This window comes from Diachasma alloeum, unplaced genomic scaffold (genome assembly GCF_001412515.2).
Source record: "Diachasma alloeum isolate Michigan unplaced genomic scaffold, Dall2.0 Dall_scaffold_00196, whole genome shotgun sequence".
Classification (NCBI taxonomy): domain Eukaryota; kingdom Metazoa; phylum Arthropoda; class Insecta; order Hymenoptera; family Braconidae; genus Diachasma; species Diachasma alloeum.
Window position 1 is genome coordinate 1,049,573 of NW_021680361.1, and position 20,534 is coordinate 1,070,106.

General features: G+C 36.5%; 2 protein-coding genes and 1 pseudogene across 7 annotated transcripts in view; 2 read left to right on the plus strand and 1 right to left on the minus strand.

Annotated features, from left to right (window-relative positions):
• LOC107048707 (disks large 1 tumor suppressor protein) overlaps nt 1–20,534 on the minus strand; it is a 616,903-nt gene that overhangs the window by 411,564 nt on the left and 184,805 nt on the right. The gene's annotated exons all lie outside the window — the stretch shown is intronic.
• LOC107048716 lies at nt 217–1,781 on the plus strand (annotated as a pseudogene).
• LOC107048712 (facilitated trehalose transporter Tret1) lies at nt 4,994–7,555 on the plus strand. Its single transcript, XM_015272048.1, has 2 exons — nt 4,994–5,301; nt 5,365–7,555. Exons 1-2 carry the CDS (start codon nt 5,232–5,234, stop codon nt 6,723–6,725), a joined length of 1,431 nt encoding a protein of 476 aa, XP_015127534.1. The 5' UTR covers nt 4,994–5,231; the 3' UTR covers nt 6,726–7,555.

The following is a 20,534-nucleotide window of genomic DNA, read 5'->3' on the forward strand; positions in this document are numbered from 1 at the left end:
CAAATGGTTGCGTTGTAGGCGGCATATAACATCCGATAACATAGCGATAACGTAGTATCATTTATTTTCGAAAACGTCGAGCACTGCTGCCTCCTGCCAGCCCCTTGCTTCGTTATGAGCTGCCTATTTGAGTTTTTTTTCTAAATTCCAACAAGCATAGTAGATTTGTCGACTTCGTCGTACTACTCGTACGTTTCATTGTATGGTACCGTTTCTTGTATGACATTTGAACAAGGTTAATACTCAAGGCGATTCTAGTAATAGTGCAAATCAACATGGAAACAATGGAAATCGCGGAAAAGAGACCGAAATTCTGGTCCCAATGGTTTGCGGCATCGACACGTAAGTCCTTTGCTAGAAGAAGCATCATTCTCAAATTCCTGAATTGATTCTTCATCTTACAGTTCATCTACTCGCTGTCTTAGATGGACTAGTAGGCGGATGGACTTCTCCGTACTTGGCGAAATTAACGAACGGAACTGAATCATTGAAAATCACTAGTGATCTCGCATCTCAACCACTGGGTTCCATCTTTACAGTTCTGATCGTGCGCAAAATTGGGGCCAAGAAGGCAGTGCTCATAGCCGGAGTTCCACATGCTATTGGATGGTCATGTTTCTTAATTCATGAATCAGTTCCCTCGATTTACCTCGCAAGAGCGCTTAATGGTTCCGGATTCGGGATGTATTACAGCACTTTTCCACTTTATATTGGTGAAATAGGAAGTCCAAAGATCAGAGGTGCTCTCATAAGTGTGGTAGCCCAGGGCACGGGCATCGAATATCTAATAGGAAAGGTCTTGGGTGCATATCTGCCTACGAAAATTTTCGCCATTATAGGCCTCACAATGTCTGGTATCTTCATGTCATCTTTTTTTTTTAATTCCGGATAGTTCACATTATCTAATCACGATGAACAAGTTTACAGAAGCTGAAAAATCATTGAAATGGTACAATTGCAAGCAAGATGTGAGTGTTGAGCTGCAAGCATTGATAGCATACATAGGCGAACCACGGATATTATCAATATGTGAGACATTCAGGAAATTTTCAACACCAGTCAATCGAAGAATTGTGATGATAATGATCAGTATTCATGTCTTCATGCGTCTCAGTGGTGTCTACACTATCGCAATGTACCTGGAAATTCTTTTAACAACTCTCAAAATTGATATCGTGGCCCCCTATTCAGCTGTAATATTTGTAGGAATAGTGGCAATTATTGGTGGTCTTGCGACGACCTACACAAATGATCATTTTGGACGGCGAACTATGAACTTGCAGTTTCTACCCTTGGGCTTTCCGTTATCTTCATCCTAATAGGTATCAATTTTCTGTTGGTCAGACGTAATTATTATATTTCGGGTATCCAATGGTTGATTATTGCTGAATTCATGGCATTTATATTCTTCGTGAATATCGGGCTTGAGATTGTTCCTTGTTGTCTCGTGAGCGAAATTTTTCCATCAGAACTCAAAGAGATTGGCTCATGCATAGTGAATGTTGTGAGCGCTATTTCGGCATTTACCGCAGGTAAAAGCTATCAGTCAATATTAAAAGCTACATCCGAGGAATTTGTGTTCTTCTTCTATGCTTTAATTTTATTTCTCATGTTCATCCATACAATTGTCGTAGTTCCAGAAATAAAGGGCAAATCGCTTCAAGAGATTCAGCAGATGTTGATAAAGAGAAATGAACGAATAGTAAAAGTAGAGAATTAGCCGATTAAAAATACTCATGTTTAACCTACATTGTAGGGCTCATGAAATGTAATCATGAATATACTTGACCAATAAAAATTTTTCAAGAATCGAAGCAGAGAAATAGACAGAGAGATTACTCATTCCTCTTATTTGATCTTCAAGAACGTTCAACATTTCGGATTATTCTGCTCGTCGCTTTTGTCACACGTAGTTATGACATTTCACAAACTTATCGATCCAATGAGAACGATTGATCGATATCGTTAAGCCAGTGAGTTTCAATCATCGTACACAATCAATAAACAATTTAAAATATTAATAAAGGCTTATCAGCTCATTCGGTATTTGTCTTATACAGTTTTTTTATATAGAAAATTGAAAAATTGAAAACTAGAAAACTAAAACTTGAAAAAAAACTCAACAAATGGCTCATCGCGCAGGTGTATATCGAGTATAGTTTTTTTGCTAATAAATTAACAATTTGCTTCCGAATGGATTAATCGAATTAAAACAAAAAAGTGCATATTCGGTTTTTTGTTATCAATTTCAGATTAGTAGGGAAGTTCAAAGTTGACTTGTCCGTGACTTGACCTTATCAATGTCGGGCCAGAGTGGGGTCCATGTCGGGCCAGAGTCGGGTCAATGTCGGGCCAGAGTTGAGTCAATGTCAGCCAAGGGTCGGGCCAATGTCGGCCCAAAATTGTCCCCCTAATAAGGCTATAATTTCAAAGGAAATGATGCGATGGCCACTATTTTCGAACTCGACCGAAAAAACGTCCAAACGAATATTTTAAGCCATAATTGAAAAGATTTCGATGATTATTTCTTGAATGATCGTCGAAAAACTAAATTGGGTAAAAAGCTCACATCCATACATATGGACATGATCTAAAAACAGCGTATTCGAACTCCTGAGATCAAAATTAGTCATCCTGACACAAAAAAATGGAAATTTTAGATTTGATGAATACAATGCTTCTATTCCGAAACAAAAACTGAAAAAGTGGAAACTAAAAAAATAAAAATTAGAAACCCCCCATGAACACGTTATTCTCAAATAGGTGAAAAAAAGAAAAATATCAACTCAAGAGAGGAAAATAAAAACTCAAAATTAAAATTTATAGAACACCTGGCGTTACGTAAATTTTGGTGTCCCCCGGACTTTTTTTGCTATTTCTTCTATTGCAAAAAAAATTGTTCAGTTTCTGTAAAATCTTTCAAATTTTAATTTCAAGTTTTCAGTTTTTGGTATTTCTTCTGTTGCAAAAAAATTGTTCAGTTTCGGAAAAATTCTGTCAATTTTAATTTTGAGATTTCATTTTCCTCTCTTGACTTTTTATTGTTCTCGTTTTCAACCATTCGAGAATAACTTTCCCATGGGAGGTTTCTAATTTTTAATTTTTCAGTTTCCAGTTTTTCAATTTTTTAGTTTTTTTTTTCAAAATATTAGTTTTCTAGTTTTCAATTTTTCAGTTTCTTAAATCAGCCAATTCACAATTTTTCATCGGGGATTTTTAGTTTTTTCAACAACAGATGGTGCAATCAAACTGATCATCAAACTCGGTCAAGATGGCGTTGGGATGAATATTTTCAATCGCAACTGAATTCACTTAAACAATTATTTTATTAGACACCATCGAAAAATGATCGGTTACATACACACATCCACACACATACATACATTCGGACATGATCTTAAAAAAGCATATTCGAAATCCAGAGGCCAAATCAGTTATACTGACACAAAAAAATGGAAATTTCGGATTTGACGAATACCATGCTTCCACTCGGAAGTAGAAACAAAAAAGATGTGAAACTGAGGTGTCATACACATGACTTTTTTTTCTTCAAGCACTCCCAAGCAGTGAAATAATAATTCAATATCCGCTTATCGGGAAATCCTACTATAAAAGAGCTATTAAAAAAAGCCAGCAGAATCGAGAAATCAAATGCATGTCATCAACCGGTTTTCATTTCCACTGAAAAATTTCCCGACAGCTACTTATCCTTTTCGTTTGCCAGTCGGACAAGGACATCCCAACCACATTTCATTGCACATAACATTGTCAGGGACGTTGAATAACACGTCTAGCATCACTACGAAGCATGCTACTACCGCGTGGATTCTGTTTACTGTCGATATTTGTGCATTATGCAGCCCCAAGTGATAAATGTTGAACAACTTAATTTTTATAAATAATAAATTAAAAAGATATTTTATCATGTAACTGGCGGACTCGTCCTCTGCTTGCTTCGCTCACCAAACTCCGGCGAACATTGATACTTATCTTAACTATCGATGTAAATTTCAATAAAAACGTGTCCGAGTCCAAATTTGATTCCGCATCGAATTAAAAGCTTCTTGATTGGTACGGAAACTATATTGGATGATTTGAATGAATTATAAAACTGAATAAAATATTGTTCACCATATTTTGTGAAGAAATTCGCAGAAAAATTTATTCAATGATGAAAATTCCAAAAAAGTATGATAATAGCAAGATTTTGGATGAACTTAAAACCTTGCTTCTAAAAAGTTCCAAACTTGAACTAAGTATTTGGATATTCTTAACTCTTTCCACGTTCAGTTTCCAATAGAAAAAAGTTCTTTAATAAGTCCTTTTACACCAACCGAATTATGATGACACTTGATAATCAAATAGAACCGAATCATCGACTATCAACCGTATCGAAGTATCGTGAATTGCTTTATGATGGGATATAACTCATCCATTGAAGGAAATCACTATTCTATTCGAATTAAGGTACAAGCCCAAGATGACAGACTACAATTTCCCCATTGACCGTCCAACGCGATCACAATCGAAGAAATTCATTAGTTTATTTTTCAAGTAATGCCTTGTTTTTCCAGTGACACTATCTATACCTGCGAAAATGTGTTATTCTGCTCTTCCATGAAAACATCCATATTTAATAATTGAGGAATAATTGATTGGTTGAGAAACAACTAATTGCTGCTCATCTACATAAAGATGCCTGATAGAGACGGGTCTTCAAGTCAGTTGTATGTGAAAGAATCAAAAATGATCGAAAAAGTGTGAAGAATTGTAAACAGTAGTACGATTTAGAGCAAGTGGATTAATTGAGCGAACAATAATAAATGTGAAAGAAGCCATAGCATCTCCTTCCGAGTTATAGAATCATTTCATCATTCTTGAATGGAGGGAGTGAGAGGTGCGCTGTGGAGGTGCACAGCAGCGCAGGCTCACTACTACAAAATTGTGAAAAGTGGGGTAGTCTAAGGTGATATAATGATATAGCCAACTCAGATCGACAATAAATACCAGGTAATACGTGAGGCTCCTGTACACCCATCAAGGTCAGGTTGAAGTCATATTATTCATACTGAATATGCCGAATCAAAACTATCACTTGCGCTTGTGCTCGATCACCGATTACAGCATAACCTAAGAAGCAATATACATCACGGTAGTGATTATCAGTGATACCGCTACACCACTCATATGTGTCAATAAACCGTGGTTACTTCGTGATCAGATGAGTCAAGATGACGTCGATGGAGATCATCCCCGGAAGACAAACGAAATTTTGGCCCCAATGGTTAGCTGCATCAATAAGTAAGTCATTTAGCAGAAAAAAGCACAATTATGGCCCATAATAACTAATTTTGCTTCTTGCAGTCCATATACTTGGTCTCCTGTCTGGGCTAGTTGGTGGATGGACTTCGCCGTACTTGGCGAAATTAACGCAGGGAAATGAATCGTTGATCGTCACCAATAACGAAGCATCGTGGATAGCTTCTCTGCTTCATCTGTCTCGGCCTCTGGGTTCGATCATTGCAGCTGTGCTAGTAAGCAAGATCGGAAGTAAGAAGGCAGTGCTTCTCGGAGGAGTTCCACATATTGTTGCGTGGGCATTATTCCTGATCGACGAATCAGTTTCATGGATTTACGCATCGAGGGTGTTCAGTGGTGTTGCAATGGGAATGTATTTAAGTACTTTTCCCCTCTATATCGGTGAAATTGGCCATCCAAAAATCAGAGGTGCTCTCATCGGTCTCGTAGCTCAGGGTTCAGCTATTGGGTATCTATTGGGGAACTACATGGGTGCATATCTGAATATGAGAACCTTTGCCATTATAAATCTTATAATCAGTGTAGTTTACATGTTTCTCCTCTACTTCTTTCCGGATACTTCACATTATTTCATTAAGAAAGAGAAAATCAGACAAGCGGAAAAATCATTGAAATGGTATAATCGTAAGAAAGATGTGACAGCTGAGCTTCGAGAATTGCGAATGTATATGGGGAGACCGCAGACATTAACATTCAAAGAGTCACTCCAACAGTTGACAACACCACTGAATCGAAAAATACTGATGATGATTGTTTGCGTTTATCTGTTCATGCAACTAAGTGGCATCAATACAGTCGCAATGTATCAGGAAATACTTCTAACGACTCTCAGCATTGACATCATAGCCCCCTCCCTAGTTGTGGTATGCGTTGGTGCGGTTGCAATCACAGCAAATTTCATGGCGATTTACACCAATGATCACTTTGGGAGACGAACTATGCTTGCAGTCTCCACACTAGGCGTTTCCATCAACTTTGCCCTCATAGGTGTCCATTATCTATTGTTCAGGCATAATTATGACATTTCGAAGATTCAATGGTTAGTTATCGCTGAATTCATGCTATACATATTCTTCTTGAATATCGGACTCACGCATATACCTAGTTGTCTCTTGAGTGAGATTTTTTCACCAGAACTCAAAGAGATTGGCTCATGCATAGCGAATATTGTTTGCTCTTTCTCTGCATTTATCGCGAGTAAAAGCTACCAGCCTCTAGTAGACGCTACATCTGAAGAATTTGTATTCTTCTTCTATGCTCTTCTCGTATTTTTCATGTTCATCTATACGATCATTGTTATTCCTGAAACGAAGGGGAAGTCACTCCAAGAAATTCAAGAGATGCTGATGAAGGGAAATAAACAAGCGGCTTCAGTACAAACTGATCGGCTCACTGACAACGATTAATTCATATCGTGAAAATAACAAATCGCAATCATAATTGTACTTTAGTCAATAAAAATTTTCATAGAAGGTCAAAATACAGTGTAACGTTTTCTGATACCTCTATTCTGTTGTTTTAGCAATCTAATATGACATAGTATTACTCTATGCATATGAGCCACTCCGACAAATATCGTAGGAAAATCCGGCGTCAAAGCTTTCGACCATTATTTTGCCTACGAATGAATGCTTTGTAATTATTTAAATTTAAGTTTTGGATTTTTTATATTATATCAACTCATTATGATCCGAAAATTCCAAAAATGCATTTTTGAACGGTATTCGTACGTATGTATGTATATAACAAAGCGTTTCTTAAATTCCTAATGAATTGATGGAATTTAATTATTTTTGCTTCCGGATGAAAGCTTTGTAATCACTCAAATTGGGTTTCCAATTTTTTGTGTTAGGGTACGGTAGAATATAGCAGTTCGGATACTGGTAAAACGCATAGGACCTAGCTGTTTGCATATTTTCGCTTTAGATGTTCGCATCTTACGAACTGCCCTCTTACCCCTTCTGTAATCACCTTATTCTGAGATATGCGCATAACCTAATGCGCACATCTGGTAGTTCAAATTCGATTCAAAGTCGATGCATTGAATAATGAGAAATGTTCCAATGAATGTGAGAAACTTTGAAACTATTGAACTATTTCCTTTAGAAATGAAAATTTTTTTTCTAATAAATGATTTTAATCGCCCCATGTTTGTGCCAGTTTGTGTAAACATATGAATAATAAATTTGTCTGCTGCTAAAAATTCTCAATAAATACTTTAATGATGTCTCGCAAACTCAATGTATTCCGATTGATTGAAGAAAGAACCAAGTCAAATTCATCAAAATTATTCTGAAGATGGGTGATTCCTGCATTCCTGAATTATATTTTGTTATGTCCATTTTTATTTTAATCCTACTGTAATCATTGTCATGAGTAATGTAGTTTATGATATAATTCATTGTGATACTGGACTGTAATAAATATAGAACACGTGAATACTTTATTTAATAAATTATATTATTAATAATTTTCTTATCGGTGTGAGTTTTCCAATTAAGAGGGGTACCTAGTTCATTCTTATGATGGTTTTCAATCGTCCCGCTCAGTATTGACATTTGATTGGCTCATTAGGACGACCGTCAGGGAAGTAGGGAGTAGTGCAGGGGGTGAAGAAAGCAAGAGGAGAATTATGCAAACAGCTAGGTTGTGCGGTGCAAAAAGTATGGGAAGTTCTACTGTAACTAAATATGATCTAAAAAATCCGAATATGCGATTTGTAAATAGCGTCTGTATGTATGCGGTCTTTTTTCTTCATTTTCTTAACAGTGATTAATCGAATTTCTTGAATTTTTCCATTCATGAATATAGACTTCAATAAGTTCTATTCATTGACACCAATTGAAATTCAATTTTTCACGCAGATTCGAAAAAGTTGATATTTTTCCAAAAAGCGATGATTCAAAAAAATATCATCAAAATGGAATTAGCCATGGCTCAAAAAATTGATTATAATATCCACTTGATTCAGTCAAAATATGTTAGACGATGCCGTTATGAGCTTTATATCTGAAAATCTATCTCTATTAAACTCAGGTACCAATCTCAGGTACCAATCTACTATGCTGAATACTTATTCATATTGATTCATGGTCCCGATTAACTTCTAACAGAACCGGTTAAAGGCTGGCTAAATCTTGAATAAAGCCTGATTAAATTGTAGGTATACACTGATTAAAACTTGTTTGAACATTGATTAAACCTGGACTGAAAATGAATTCGAGTCTTGAGAGAATCTAAATGTAGAATTACTCAACAGAACGAAATAATACACAAAATTTTGATGACATTTTTTAGTTTCAATTTAAACAAATGAAAAAATATTCCATTCATTATTCATTCATTGCCCGTCTAGATCATCGCCGAATGCATTAGGAAACGTGTTATTATAATAAGCTATTAGTGTCGCAATAGATTGAACAATCATCAATTTCGCTCGCTTATCACACCAGCAACGTTCAGTAAATCAGTAATAATTCAAAAACATGGAAGTTGGTTCATCCAATCACATAATCTTTCAATCTTATCTCTGCTCAATTGTCCAAGAATCATGACAATGATGAGTTTCCGAGTTCACCCCATGTGAAAAATGCAAAACAGTGTGGATTATTCTGAGCATCAGTACAGTTCCCAGACGATATGACAGTTGCGAGAACAAGTGTACCAGGAAACCAATAAATTTCCAAAAATCATTAGAGACACATGTGATCGACACTAAGCACTTGTTGCGATGAATAATAAAGTCGACTGAACCTTTTCTCGAGTTGCAGAAAATTTTCATAATCTTTTCACTGATTGAAAAGGGTGGGAGTGCTAGCGCCACACCAAAAAGGTGGGGTATCCTGGTGGCATTGTGAGAAGGTATCATGGATTAATATAGTAACAGGGACAACTCAGATCGACAATCAATACCTAATAATACCTGGGGCTCGTATATGGGACATTCCATGTCAACTCAGCCACGCCGGATTTTTTTTTGTCTGGGAAAAATCATTGAGTAAGTGCATTTGGAACTACTACATATAGCCAGTGATCATGCAAAATTTCATTGCTCTGCCACTTTTTGTTTCTGAGATAATCATTACGAAACTTGAAATTTTCAAAAAATCATTACTTCTGAATGGAGCATCCGATTTTGATAAATAAAAAAAGAAAATTTTCGTTTTTTCTCGTACTTTAAGATAAAAAATACTTCAGAGCCGTCAAGAAGCTCCTAGATCGGTTTTTCGAGAATTTTTCGCGTTTTCATTTTTTTTTCACTCTAGGGCCGCTCGATATTCGATCGAAATATTTTTTGTTATGATAGTGGATGTCCTTATATGATATAAAAAAAAAAACGTCATAATGGAAGAGCAAAGCAAGGCAGCGGAAAAAAAAATTTTTTTTCGAAATTTTTGGGTTTTTTAGTTTTTAGGGGAGATCCATCTGTTTTTGTCAAAGAAATCAGTCTGTCAACTATTATTCTTTGTTCATATATGATGGCAAAAGCGTATGCCATCATGTAAGAGAGAAAGAATGCTCCGAAAAAAATTTTTCTTCGAAATTTTTACGTTTGTCTATCGTTTAGGAGAGTGGCATTATTTTGACTGAAAAAGGGGTTTGTCAATAGACATTTTCTGTTCTGCTGGATAGAATAGACTATTGATACGACTATAAATCTTTTCTCAACAACACACTGTGCTTTCCACTAACGAAAAAGTATGGGAAAAAAACAATTTTTATTCTTCTATAACGACAACATTTTGTATTTTCACATTTTTACATTTTTACAATACGGAGAAATTCTCCACTCTCTTTGACGACAAGTTCCAACATGCACTGATGAATTATTTACATCACGATTACTATCTTCTGCGGGTTTTTCATTTTGTTGTTGTTTGTTTTTGCTTTGGGAAAACCTTTTCATTAGCCGAAGCCGAATATCATTTAATTAACAATTGCTCCCCCGGTATCGGAATAAAGCAATAGTGTTTTTGAATGGCTGAAATAGCTTTGGCACTATCAAATCTCTCTGTCAACTCAGTTTTGATATTCTCGTGTTCTGCCTTGGGGAAAAAAAACATCAATTCCTTCAAAATTCTCTTTTGACCATCAAAACACAGCATCTGGTATGAAGATTGGTTCACCATGAACGATTTGCAAGCTCTTACGTCTCGCTTCTCTCTTAAAGACAGCTCCTACTCCGTCACAAGTTCCCTTACCGTGCGCGGTTGCATGAAAATCGGCTTCCGCATCTATGCCAAAATCAGTCTTGTGATGCAAGAGATTCGTGATCTGAAAACGATTCTTGTAATGTTGTGCAGCTCCATCAGTGAGATAGATAATTTTCTCCACGCTTTCACAGTTGTCTTTCACATGCTGTATTAAAATCTTCTGTATCAAATAAACAGCCGCAGTATCGTGAGACGTACTGTCCGACAAAACGACTAAACCCCGATGTTGGATTTCATTTTTTTCGCGATAGTAGTAAACAACGGGGTGAACTGTACACTGGTCATTATTGTAGTGGAAGGATTGAGCAGCATCTTGAGCCACAAAAGCGTAATTTTCCGAAAAATCACAATGCATTAGTACTTATTCATTATCCAAATTCTCTTTTCGCTGTTTGACAAAAGCCGATTGTTCTTTAGCGATGAAGTGATGGGGCTTCAATACTATCAATCGTTCCATTAGAAGATCAATGAATTCATCCATCGGGAGGGTCTGTGTCTGCAAGGTACACCTGTCAGTACTTTGCCACACGCGAAATTTGACCATTTCCATGACAGAATCAGAGAGAAGTTTCTTCAGTTCACATGATAATGATTTCACTCCAGGACAATCGTTACATTCATTCAGATGACAGGCCGGGGTTGGATTTGTACACATCAATTTTGCTAGACAATCTTTGTAATCTCTGAGTGGACAGGGGGAATCTTGAGTTAGAGTCGCAATATTAATTGCCTCTAGCATCAATTTGCAATTTGGATGATACGTACAAACCCATACCACGTGAGTGCTATTTGCTCCCGCCACTACACATTGTTTAGGTCTCAGCTCGGCAAACTTACTGAAAGTGACCTTAGCATTTTCATTCGCATGTTTGTACTTCCGATGAAGGACTTTTAGATTTTCGAGTATCATTCGCTTTTGCTCTACTTTCTTCTCTCCATTGATCTTGATGGATATTTTATTTTTCATTCCTGGCATGAGGCGACTGTGCTCTAGGTAAGAATTATGTACTTTCTCGATGGTTGTGCTGGGTAGTGAATGACCTACTTTCGCAATTGGTGAACCAACACTCCTTTAATTTTTCTCAATCTTTTCGCTCTTATCTGGTAGTTCCAAATTCAGAAGCAATTTTCCGCGCACTCCACGACTGTGGATGAACCGTCAAGATTTGCAGGCGCTCACGGTAGTTTTTCAGATCTTTGAATTTCTGCTTCAAACCATCCAACATTTCTTCTAATTCTATTTCCCTCGCAGATCGATACTGCTTAGATGAAAATGGATCAATATCACTTTGGTTATCTTCCGAATCATAATCCATGGAAGAACTGTCGAATTCAGCTTTATCGTCTGGTTGGTCGTCGATTGATATGCCGGAATCATCAAGATGGAACGATCGACCTGATCTCAGAGAACTGTTCATCACATCCAGACTTGCGTCACATGTTTCGGCTTGGAGTATTGATATATCGGGTGGAGTTTCCGAACGCTGAAGATGTGTAGCATTAAGTTTAGCCGTGGGGACAAATGGAGGAATGACATAAGTTGGAGCTCTCGTTCGGCATTGACCACAGATTTTCGCAGACAATGGTAAAAAAGGAAATTTCTCGTGTAGTGTCAAGGAACTCGGATGTAAATTGTAACTGAGGTGTCCCTTCTCACCAGGAGCCCGCATTGGATTCGCACATCTATCACTCCACGGCATTCTATGAAATCCGAAGATATCAATTCCGAGAATAAAGATCATTTCTATATAATCAACATGAAAATTCCTTACCTCGTTGCAAGAATAGAATAAGATAGGAGCTCGGTAATCCATCCACACAGAATCGTATGGTAATAAAAAATCAATCGAAAAATTGAGGTTTTTTTCTAGAATTAAAGCCTTGGAACCGACTGATGATGATAAATCAATTAATTGATTCCGTTTGTTTCTTCCTTTCATTTGTTTGATCATAATTTAGCAAACTTCCGATGATGATAATGTTCAATTCAATTATCTACCCTTCCAGTAAAAATTTCGACGAAAATTTTTTTTTTCGGCGTACTCTTTCTCCATTACATGATGGTGTAGTCTTATGTCATCATATATGAACGAAGAATAATGGTTGACAGACTCATTTCTTTAAAAAAAACCGATGGATCTCCCCTAAAAACTGAAAAACCCAAAAATTTCGAAAAAAAAATTGTTTTCCGGTGCATTGCTTCGCTCTTCCATTATGGCGTATTTTTTTATATCATATAAGGACATCCTCTATCATAAAAAAAATATTTCGATCGAATATCGAGCGGCCCTAGAGTGAAAAAAAATGAAAACGCGAAAAATTCTCGAAAAACCGGTCCAGGAGCTTCTTCATGGCTCTGAAGTATTTTTTATCTTGAAGTACGAAGAAAAACGAAAATTTTCTTTTTTTATTTATCAAAAGCGGTTGCTCTATTCAGAAGTAATGATTTTTGAAAAATTTCAAGTTTCATAATGATTATCTCAGAAATAAAAAGTGGCAGAGCAATGAAATTTTGCATGATCACTGTCTATATGTAGTAGTTCAAAATGCACCTACTCAATGATTTTTTCCAAACAAAAAAAAATCCGGTGTAGCTGAGTTGACATGGAATGTCCCATATACAAGTCATATTTAGTCAGAGCATAAATACAACCTATTCATGTGCTTAAGCATGAACTAAGGACAAATCAATGCAATAACGTGATTAGCAGTGGTAACTCGACAACACTCACACTTAATGACACGTTATAACGGCCGATTCGTGACATACCGTATTGTGAAAAGTTCCATGATTAATGAGATTGATCAGATAAATCAACATGTCAACGGCGAATAATAACACGAGAAAAAAATCGCGAGTTTGGTCTCAATGGCTGGCTGCCTTAACACGTAAGTTATTTCATAGAAAAAATATCTTGGATGGAAATTCAGCGCAGGTTTTCTCATCTCGGATCAAGTGGAAATCCAATAAGATGTCTGGATAGGATGTCCTGATCATACTAGGATTGGATCGTAATATTCACACCAAGCTTGGTTCGAAACACGTGTTTCATTGATGATCCTAAACTGATCAACATCAGGTTTCATTGGTCAGTCTCGTACTCTCGACTGATTTGAGTTTGCACTCAGGATCCTTACGATAATCAGTTACTAATCATTGATCTTACAGTTCATCTTCTCGCTATCCTGGATGGACTTCGCCATACCTGGCAAAACTAACAACCGGAACTGAATCATTGAAAATCACCAATGAGGAAGCATCGTGGATAGCGACACTATATGTCTCATCCCAATCACTGGGTTCGCTCTTTGCGACTGTGATAGTTCGTAAGTTCGGGGCTAAGAAGGCTGTGCTATTTGCCGGAGTCCCACATGCTATCGGATGGTTATGTTTCATAATCGAGGAGTCCGTTCCATCGATCTACGTAGCAAGAATATTCGGTGGTTCCGGTTTAGGAATGTATATGAGCACTTTTCCACTTTATATCGGTGAAATAGGAAGTCCAGAGATTAGAGCTGCTCTCATAGCTACTGTTGCTCAAGGAACAGGCATCGAATATCTAATAGGAAATTCCCTGGGTGCATATATACCCATGAAAAAATTCGCGATTATAGGTCTCACAATGAGTACAATTTTTTTCCTATCTTTCCACCTATTCCCAGATAGTTCATATTATCTAGTTAGGAAGAATAAAATTGAGGAAGCGGAAAAATCATTGCAATGGTACAATCGTAAGAAGGATGTAAGAGCTGAGCTGGATACATCGATAGCATACACGAGAGAACCAAAGACATTATCTCTGAAGGAGACGTTCAAGGAATTTTCAACACCGCTGAATCGAAAACTTCTGATGATGATTCTTTGTGTTCATGTCTTCATGAATCTGAGTGGGGTCTATATAATTACATTGTACCTGGAAATTCTTTCAACGACTCTCAAGATTGATATCATGGCCCCCTCTCTAGTTGTGATATGCATAGGAATAGTTGCAATCGCTGGTGGTCTTGTGACGACATATACGAATGATCGCTGTGGAAGACGGACTATGCTTGCGGTTTCTGCTTTGGGAGTTTCCATCACCTTCTTCCTCCTCAGTATTAAATTTTTGCTAGTTAAGAATGCTTATTATGTATCGAATATTCAATGGTTGATTATTGCTGAATTTGTGTTTTACGTATTCTTCTTGAATATTGGACTTACTAATGTTCCTTGTTGTCTCGTGAGCGAAATTTTTCCGGTAGAATTCAAAGAATTTGGTGCATGCGCGACAAACATTGTCAGCTCTCTTGCAGCATTCATCGTGGGTAAAAGCTATCAACCTATATTAACTGCTACATCCGAAGAATTCATATTTTGTAAATCGCGTAAATCGCTCCATGAAATTCAGAACATGTTTAGACAAAAGACTGACCGAATGTTGAATTCCAAGAATGATTTATCAAATCTGAATACAAATGGTCCAAATGCTTTATTATTAAAGTAACGTGACGAATACAGATTATCAGGACATTCTTCGCATCTTTATGCCTTGGGAATAACAATCTCTTCTGTAGATGTGTTATATCATAAAAAAATTGAACTGGCTCCTCAGGTCATACTCTTGCAGAATGTGTCAGAATCCCTGATGGCGTCTTCCAAAGAAATCATCTTTGACAATAATTTCAGCTTATCATTTTTTTTAATAATAAAAAGAAATATAATAATATGAAAATCATGAGATAATTGATTCATTTGAATTACCTAGGACGTTATATACATGGCCTTATTTCTTCTCGAGCACTCACAACCAGATTTATACTAATGATTAATTTATAATAATATTCAATTATCGATGAATCCTGTTTTCAATATTGTAACAATTAGAATTGGAAACAGAAAAATAATTGAACAAAATTCCGTGTTATAAACGAAGTGACATTTAATGGAACGAATAATAAAAGTGGGGGATTGCCTTCCCTTCCACCCATCAAAACAGTAGACCTCCTGAAATTGCAAATTATACAAACATTATAACCATTAATCAAGGACACCCCAAGAGTTTCACATCATCATCATCCTGGATGAGACCTGGAGAATATGAGCTCAATCGGAAAGCGATCTGAAAACCTCGAGCATCGTCGAGAGTTCAATTAATTACTAGAACTAGTCAGGATAGTGGATGAAGAATTACAAATATTATTCAGTACCGAGAAGAAGTTATTACCCGAACTTGAATAATTATACTGGAATAATCAGGAGGAATCAAATAAATAGTATTATGCCAGATGAATGCATAATTAAAAACATCAGATCATCATCTGGGATCCAATTGACAATTGAAGATTATGTGGCCCCGGATTGATTAATATTATTAAACAGCGCAGCTGAAGCAGAACTCAGTTATTACTTGAGCCTACGGCGGTTCCCGAAATAATTAGAAATAATCACCGTATTTTTGCTGCAGGAAAAATCAATTAAGGATATCCCAGTACTTTGTCTGTTTTTTCTCCAGTGAAATGTCCTTCTACTCTTGTAGTCGAATTTTAACGCGTACAGGAAAATGAGAAAATTTAGAATTCGAAGTTTTGTCATTGGCTTCACCAATTACACTATTTTTCAAATCACATGAAATTTATGCGATTTTATGCGAGTTCATAATCGGCAGACTCTCGAAAACTTAACTTGAAATTGGATCGTAAATTGGATTAAAATCACAGTTGGATAAATCCTGAAATTATGAATGTCACTATTTTTCGAAATGATACCAATTTCTTCCGAAAATATTATTTTTGATACTGATGAATGCTGTGTGGTAATATATTGGACGCGATAAATTACATTCAAATTCTTGTAAGTAAATTCATTGAATAAATATTCACTAGAATGAATTTAAAAAGTATTATTTAACATTACAACACTCTTTCTAATTTAAGTCCACCCGAATTTCACTTATAATTGAAGACAAATTTTATTTTGAATCAAATTTGGTAAAATCTGAATTTAATTAGTTATTTAAGGTTGGACAATTCAACATTTGTTATCGTTGAATAATTTTCACATTTTGCTGTGCATTAGAATTTAAATTTCTACTTTCCGGATTAATATACAAGATCAAAACATAGAGGATTAGATATACAGGGTGTCTCATTTGAAACTGTACGACGTCATTATTTACACATGAATAACTGTACAAAAATCAAATGGAAGGGAAACAACTTGATTTCGACTATCTTATACGTTTTATTCCACACACTGTAAATGTATCTTCGTGTAGGTGTCGGGAACAGGCATTGCAGAAGATGGTCGACATTACCGCCATTAACAACAAGGTACAACTCCAGGCGGTGTCAGAAATTTCGAACAACAGATCAAAGGACTTTCATGTAACCCCACAAATAAAAATCGAGTGGTTTGAGGTCAGAAGATCGAGATGGCCATGGCACAAAACCACCTCGACCAATTCAACGATTGGGGAAAACAATGTTTGGATGATCTTTCACAGATTGAGTGAAGTGCGGCGGTGCACCGTCTTCCTGGAACGATGCCTGCTATCTAGTTGCTAACATAACATAATAATATTCTAAGGTTCAACCGTGGCAAGATAGTCTAAATGAAGATATTTCCCTTTAATTTCAATTTTGTACGATTTTTCATATGAAAACGATGACGTCATCGGAAAAGATGGTATGGTTGAACTTCTCTGGGTAAGACGAACAACTTTTGTAGGAGTGAAAAATGGTGTTGCCATTCAAGAAAATTGACTTCCTACTCGTAGCATAGAAACATAAGCAATGGGGGCCTAAATTCCATCAGCACTGAGTTTCCCCCTCCGAGCCCTACAATTTTCATTTGACCAATTTTGCTGTCCCTCTCGTCCTACAAAAGACATGACGCCGTACTGTTTCAAATGGGACACCCTCGTATACTCGACAGTGAGTTGAAAAACTCCATGCCAAGGACGTTAGTCCTGCTTCTACTGATTTTTAATTCACCGGGAATTTTTCTTCAATCCTTATTCAATGAAGAAGTATTTTTCTCATAGACATTAGATTATGCCCCATGACCATTCATTTGACATTTCCGACTTGGCTTTCTTTTTCATTTCGTTACTTTAAAAAAAAATTCTACTTTCCGGTAAGAACCAAACAAAAGTTTTCTTTGGCACAGTTTTTTTTACGACAACGTTTGTTGTTATTTTTACAGAGAGATAGGGTTGTACTTGAGATAGTCTGTTAACGATAACGTAAAATGGCTCTGCTACGTCGTTAAACACGGAGTTATATGACATATAATGAAGTATAGAGCGGTCGTATAAGCTAAGCATAAGCATATGCAGTAATGCAGTGACCACCGGCATGTACGAATGACGATTAATTACAGAAATATTTGTTAGGTATCATGCAAGGTTTCGGAATTGATAAGATTACATCAATTTAATTCATGAACATGACATGGACTTGTCGAATAACAGTGGGAGAAGAGTCAAAATTTTGGCCTCAATGGCTCGCTGCAGCAGCGCGTGAGTGAACTGATGTAAAAATTTTCATTATAACATGTAGAGATTAAATTTTCATCTTGCAATTTACATACTCGCACTCCTGAGTGGGCTAGTGGATGGATGACTTTTGCCATATTTATCAAAATTAACAAAAGGAACTGAATCGCTGACCATCACAAATGACGAAGCATCGTGGATCGCATCTCTAGTTCACATGTCCCGGCCACTAGGTTCAATCACTGGAGCTGTGATAGCACACAAATTTGAAAGTAGAATTCCACATGGTGTTCCATGGACGTGTTCTCTGCTAAAAGAATCAGTTCCTTCGATTTACACATCAAGGGTATCCAGTTTGACAATAGGAATGTTTTAGAGTATTATTCCCCTTCATATCGTCGAAATTGCGAATCCAAAAATGGGAGGTGCACTCATTAATTAATTAATATCACAACAAATAAATAATCGAATAACAAAACTAATGACTCGATACAACACAAATTCCCTAACCGTAATTTGTCAATAAAATGAAATGCTAGTCAAGTTAAAAGGAAGTCAAAGTCAGTCAAAAGATTGTCAAAAGATAAAGTAACTAGCAAAGTCACTGATAAGTCAATTATCCCAGAACGGAATCTACAATTATTCCGACAAATAAACGTCCCAACAATAGGCGGTATAAATAAGGAATTCTAATTTCAGTCAACGAGAATTGGAATTGTTTCGAGAGACGATAATAACGATAATAATTCGTAACCCAAACACAAGGTCACACGACAATGAAAATTCGAGCGTCGAGACACCACGATACGAACCCAATTCTGTTTTCCCAAAAATAACCCCGATGCCGAAACTCAAATGTTAAAAATCCAATTGATATTTCAGACACCGGCAAATCCAAAATAATTCCAAATGAACAAAATTTCGATAAGATGTCGAGAAATTTACATCCGATCCTCGACAACTAGCTAAACGAGAGTCTTAACGCTAAGATTTAGAACCACTGAATTTAATTCAATAAAAGAAGAAATTATCTTAATCCAAGGGACAATAATAAATCCATCAAACCAAATATGAATGTATCACGAAGAAACAAAAAATGAATTTATCGGACATGAGAAAAATAATTAACACTCTACCGAATAAGTAGCGAGATCTCGAAACGAGAAATGACTCGACTCTCCAATGGCGTCAAAATTCGCCAGACGCCAAGCGTCTCAAAATTCATCACAAATGCAAAAATAATAACCTCGCTAATTATCGTTACAAAAGAACTCGCTGAAGATTTTCACTGCTCACCGTGATATCCAAAACTCAAAATAACTCAGCACACAGGCGCTAGTAGACCTATAATCCCCTGGAAAGGTAGAATTTCCAAACTCCGATAAATTACTTTTTAATTTTTACACAACAGTTCCAGAAGCTCAACAGGTCTCAATGCCGTCCAAACAAGAAGTATCGTTATCACAATGCTAACCGACTCGTCAGCTTCTCCTCCAACAAACTAGTCATCTGATTGGCTTGGACACAATCGATGGCTCGCTCTGGTTGGTTAATACTATCCAACTCAACCAACACTACAAAAAGTCCCTGCTGAAAACGTCACTGAAATTCAGTATTCAGAGGGCAAGTAGGGTTAGCAGTCTTAAATTAAGATGGATATGGTATCTGAATGATAGTATCTTACAAAAATTAAGTATTTTCGCGAGGGATAAGAGAGCTGTACTATCTTAAATAATAAGAGCGATAATTTAAGATATGAAAGGGATTTGAATTTAAGAGAGTCCAGGTCGTTTCAGTTACGTGGGGTTTAAGACCCATCGGGAATATAAGTTATGTGCATGAATTCAGTAGTGACGTTTAAGACAATTTTAATGTCTTATTAAAAGATGTATTAATTATTAAGTATTAATTATTTTTTCTCTTTTTTGGAGCAGTGGGGTGGGGGGAAGGAGTTAGAGACAAATAATAATATTAATCATTTTTTCTTTTTTTCGGGCAGTGGGGCGGTGGGCGGAGGGGGAGGGGGTAGAACCAAATAATAACATTAATTTTTTTTTTTTTTGGGCAGGGGGGGGGGGGGAAGGGGGTAGAGACAAAAAATAAAATTAATTATTTTTTTTTTTTTTTTGAGCAGGGGGGGGGGGGGGAGGGGGTAGAGAAAAATAATAATATTAATCATTTTTTCTTTTTTTCGGGCAGTGGGGCGGTGGGCGGAGGGGGAGGGGGTAGAACCAAATAATAACATTAATTTTTTTTTTTTTTGGGCAGGGGGGGGGGGGGAAGGGGTTAGAGACAAATAATAATAGTAATTAGTTTTTCTTTTTTTTTCTTTTTTGGGAGCAGAGGGGTGGGGCGAAGGGGTTAGAGCTAAATAATGATATTAATTATTTTTGATACTTTTTTTTTCGTTTTTGGAGTGGCGAGTGGAGAGGGAGGGGGTAGAGCCAAATAATAACATTAATTTTTTTTTTTTTTTTGAGCAGTGGGGTGGAGGGAAGGGGTTAGAGACAAATAATAATATTAATCA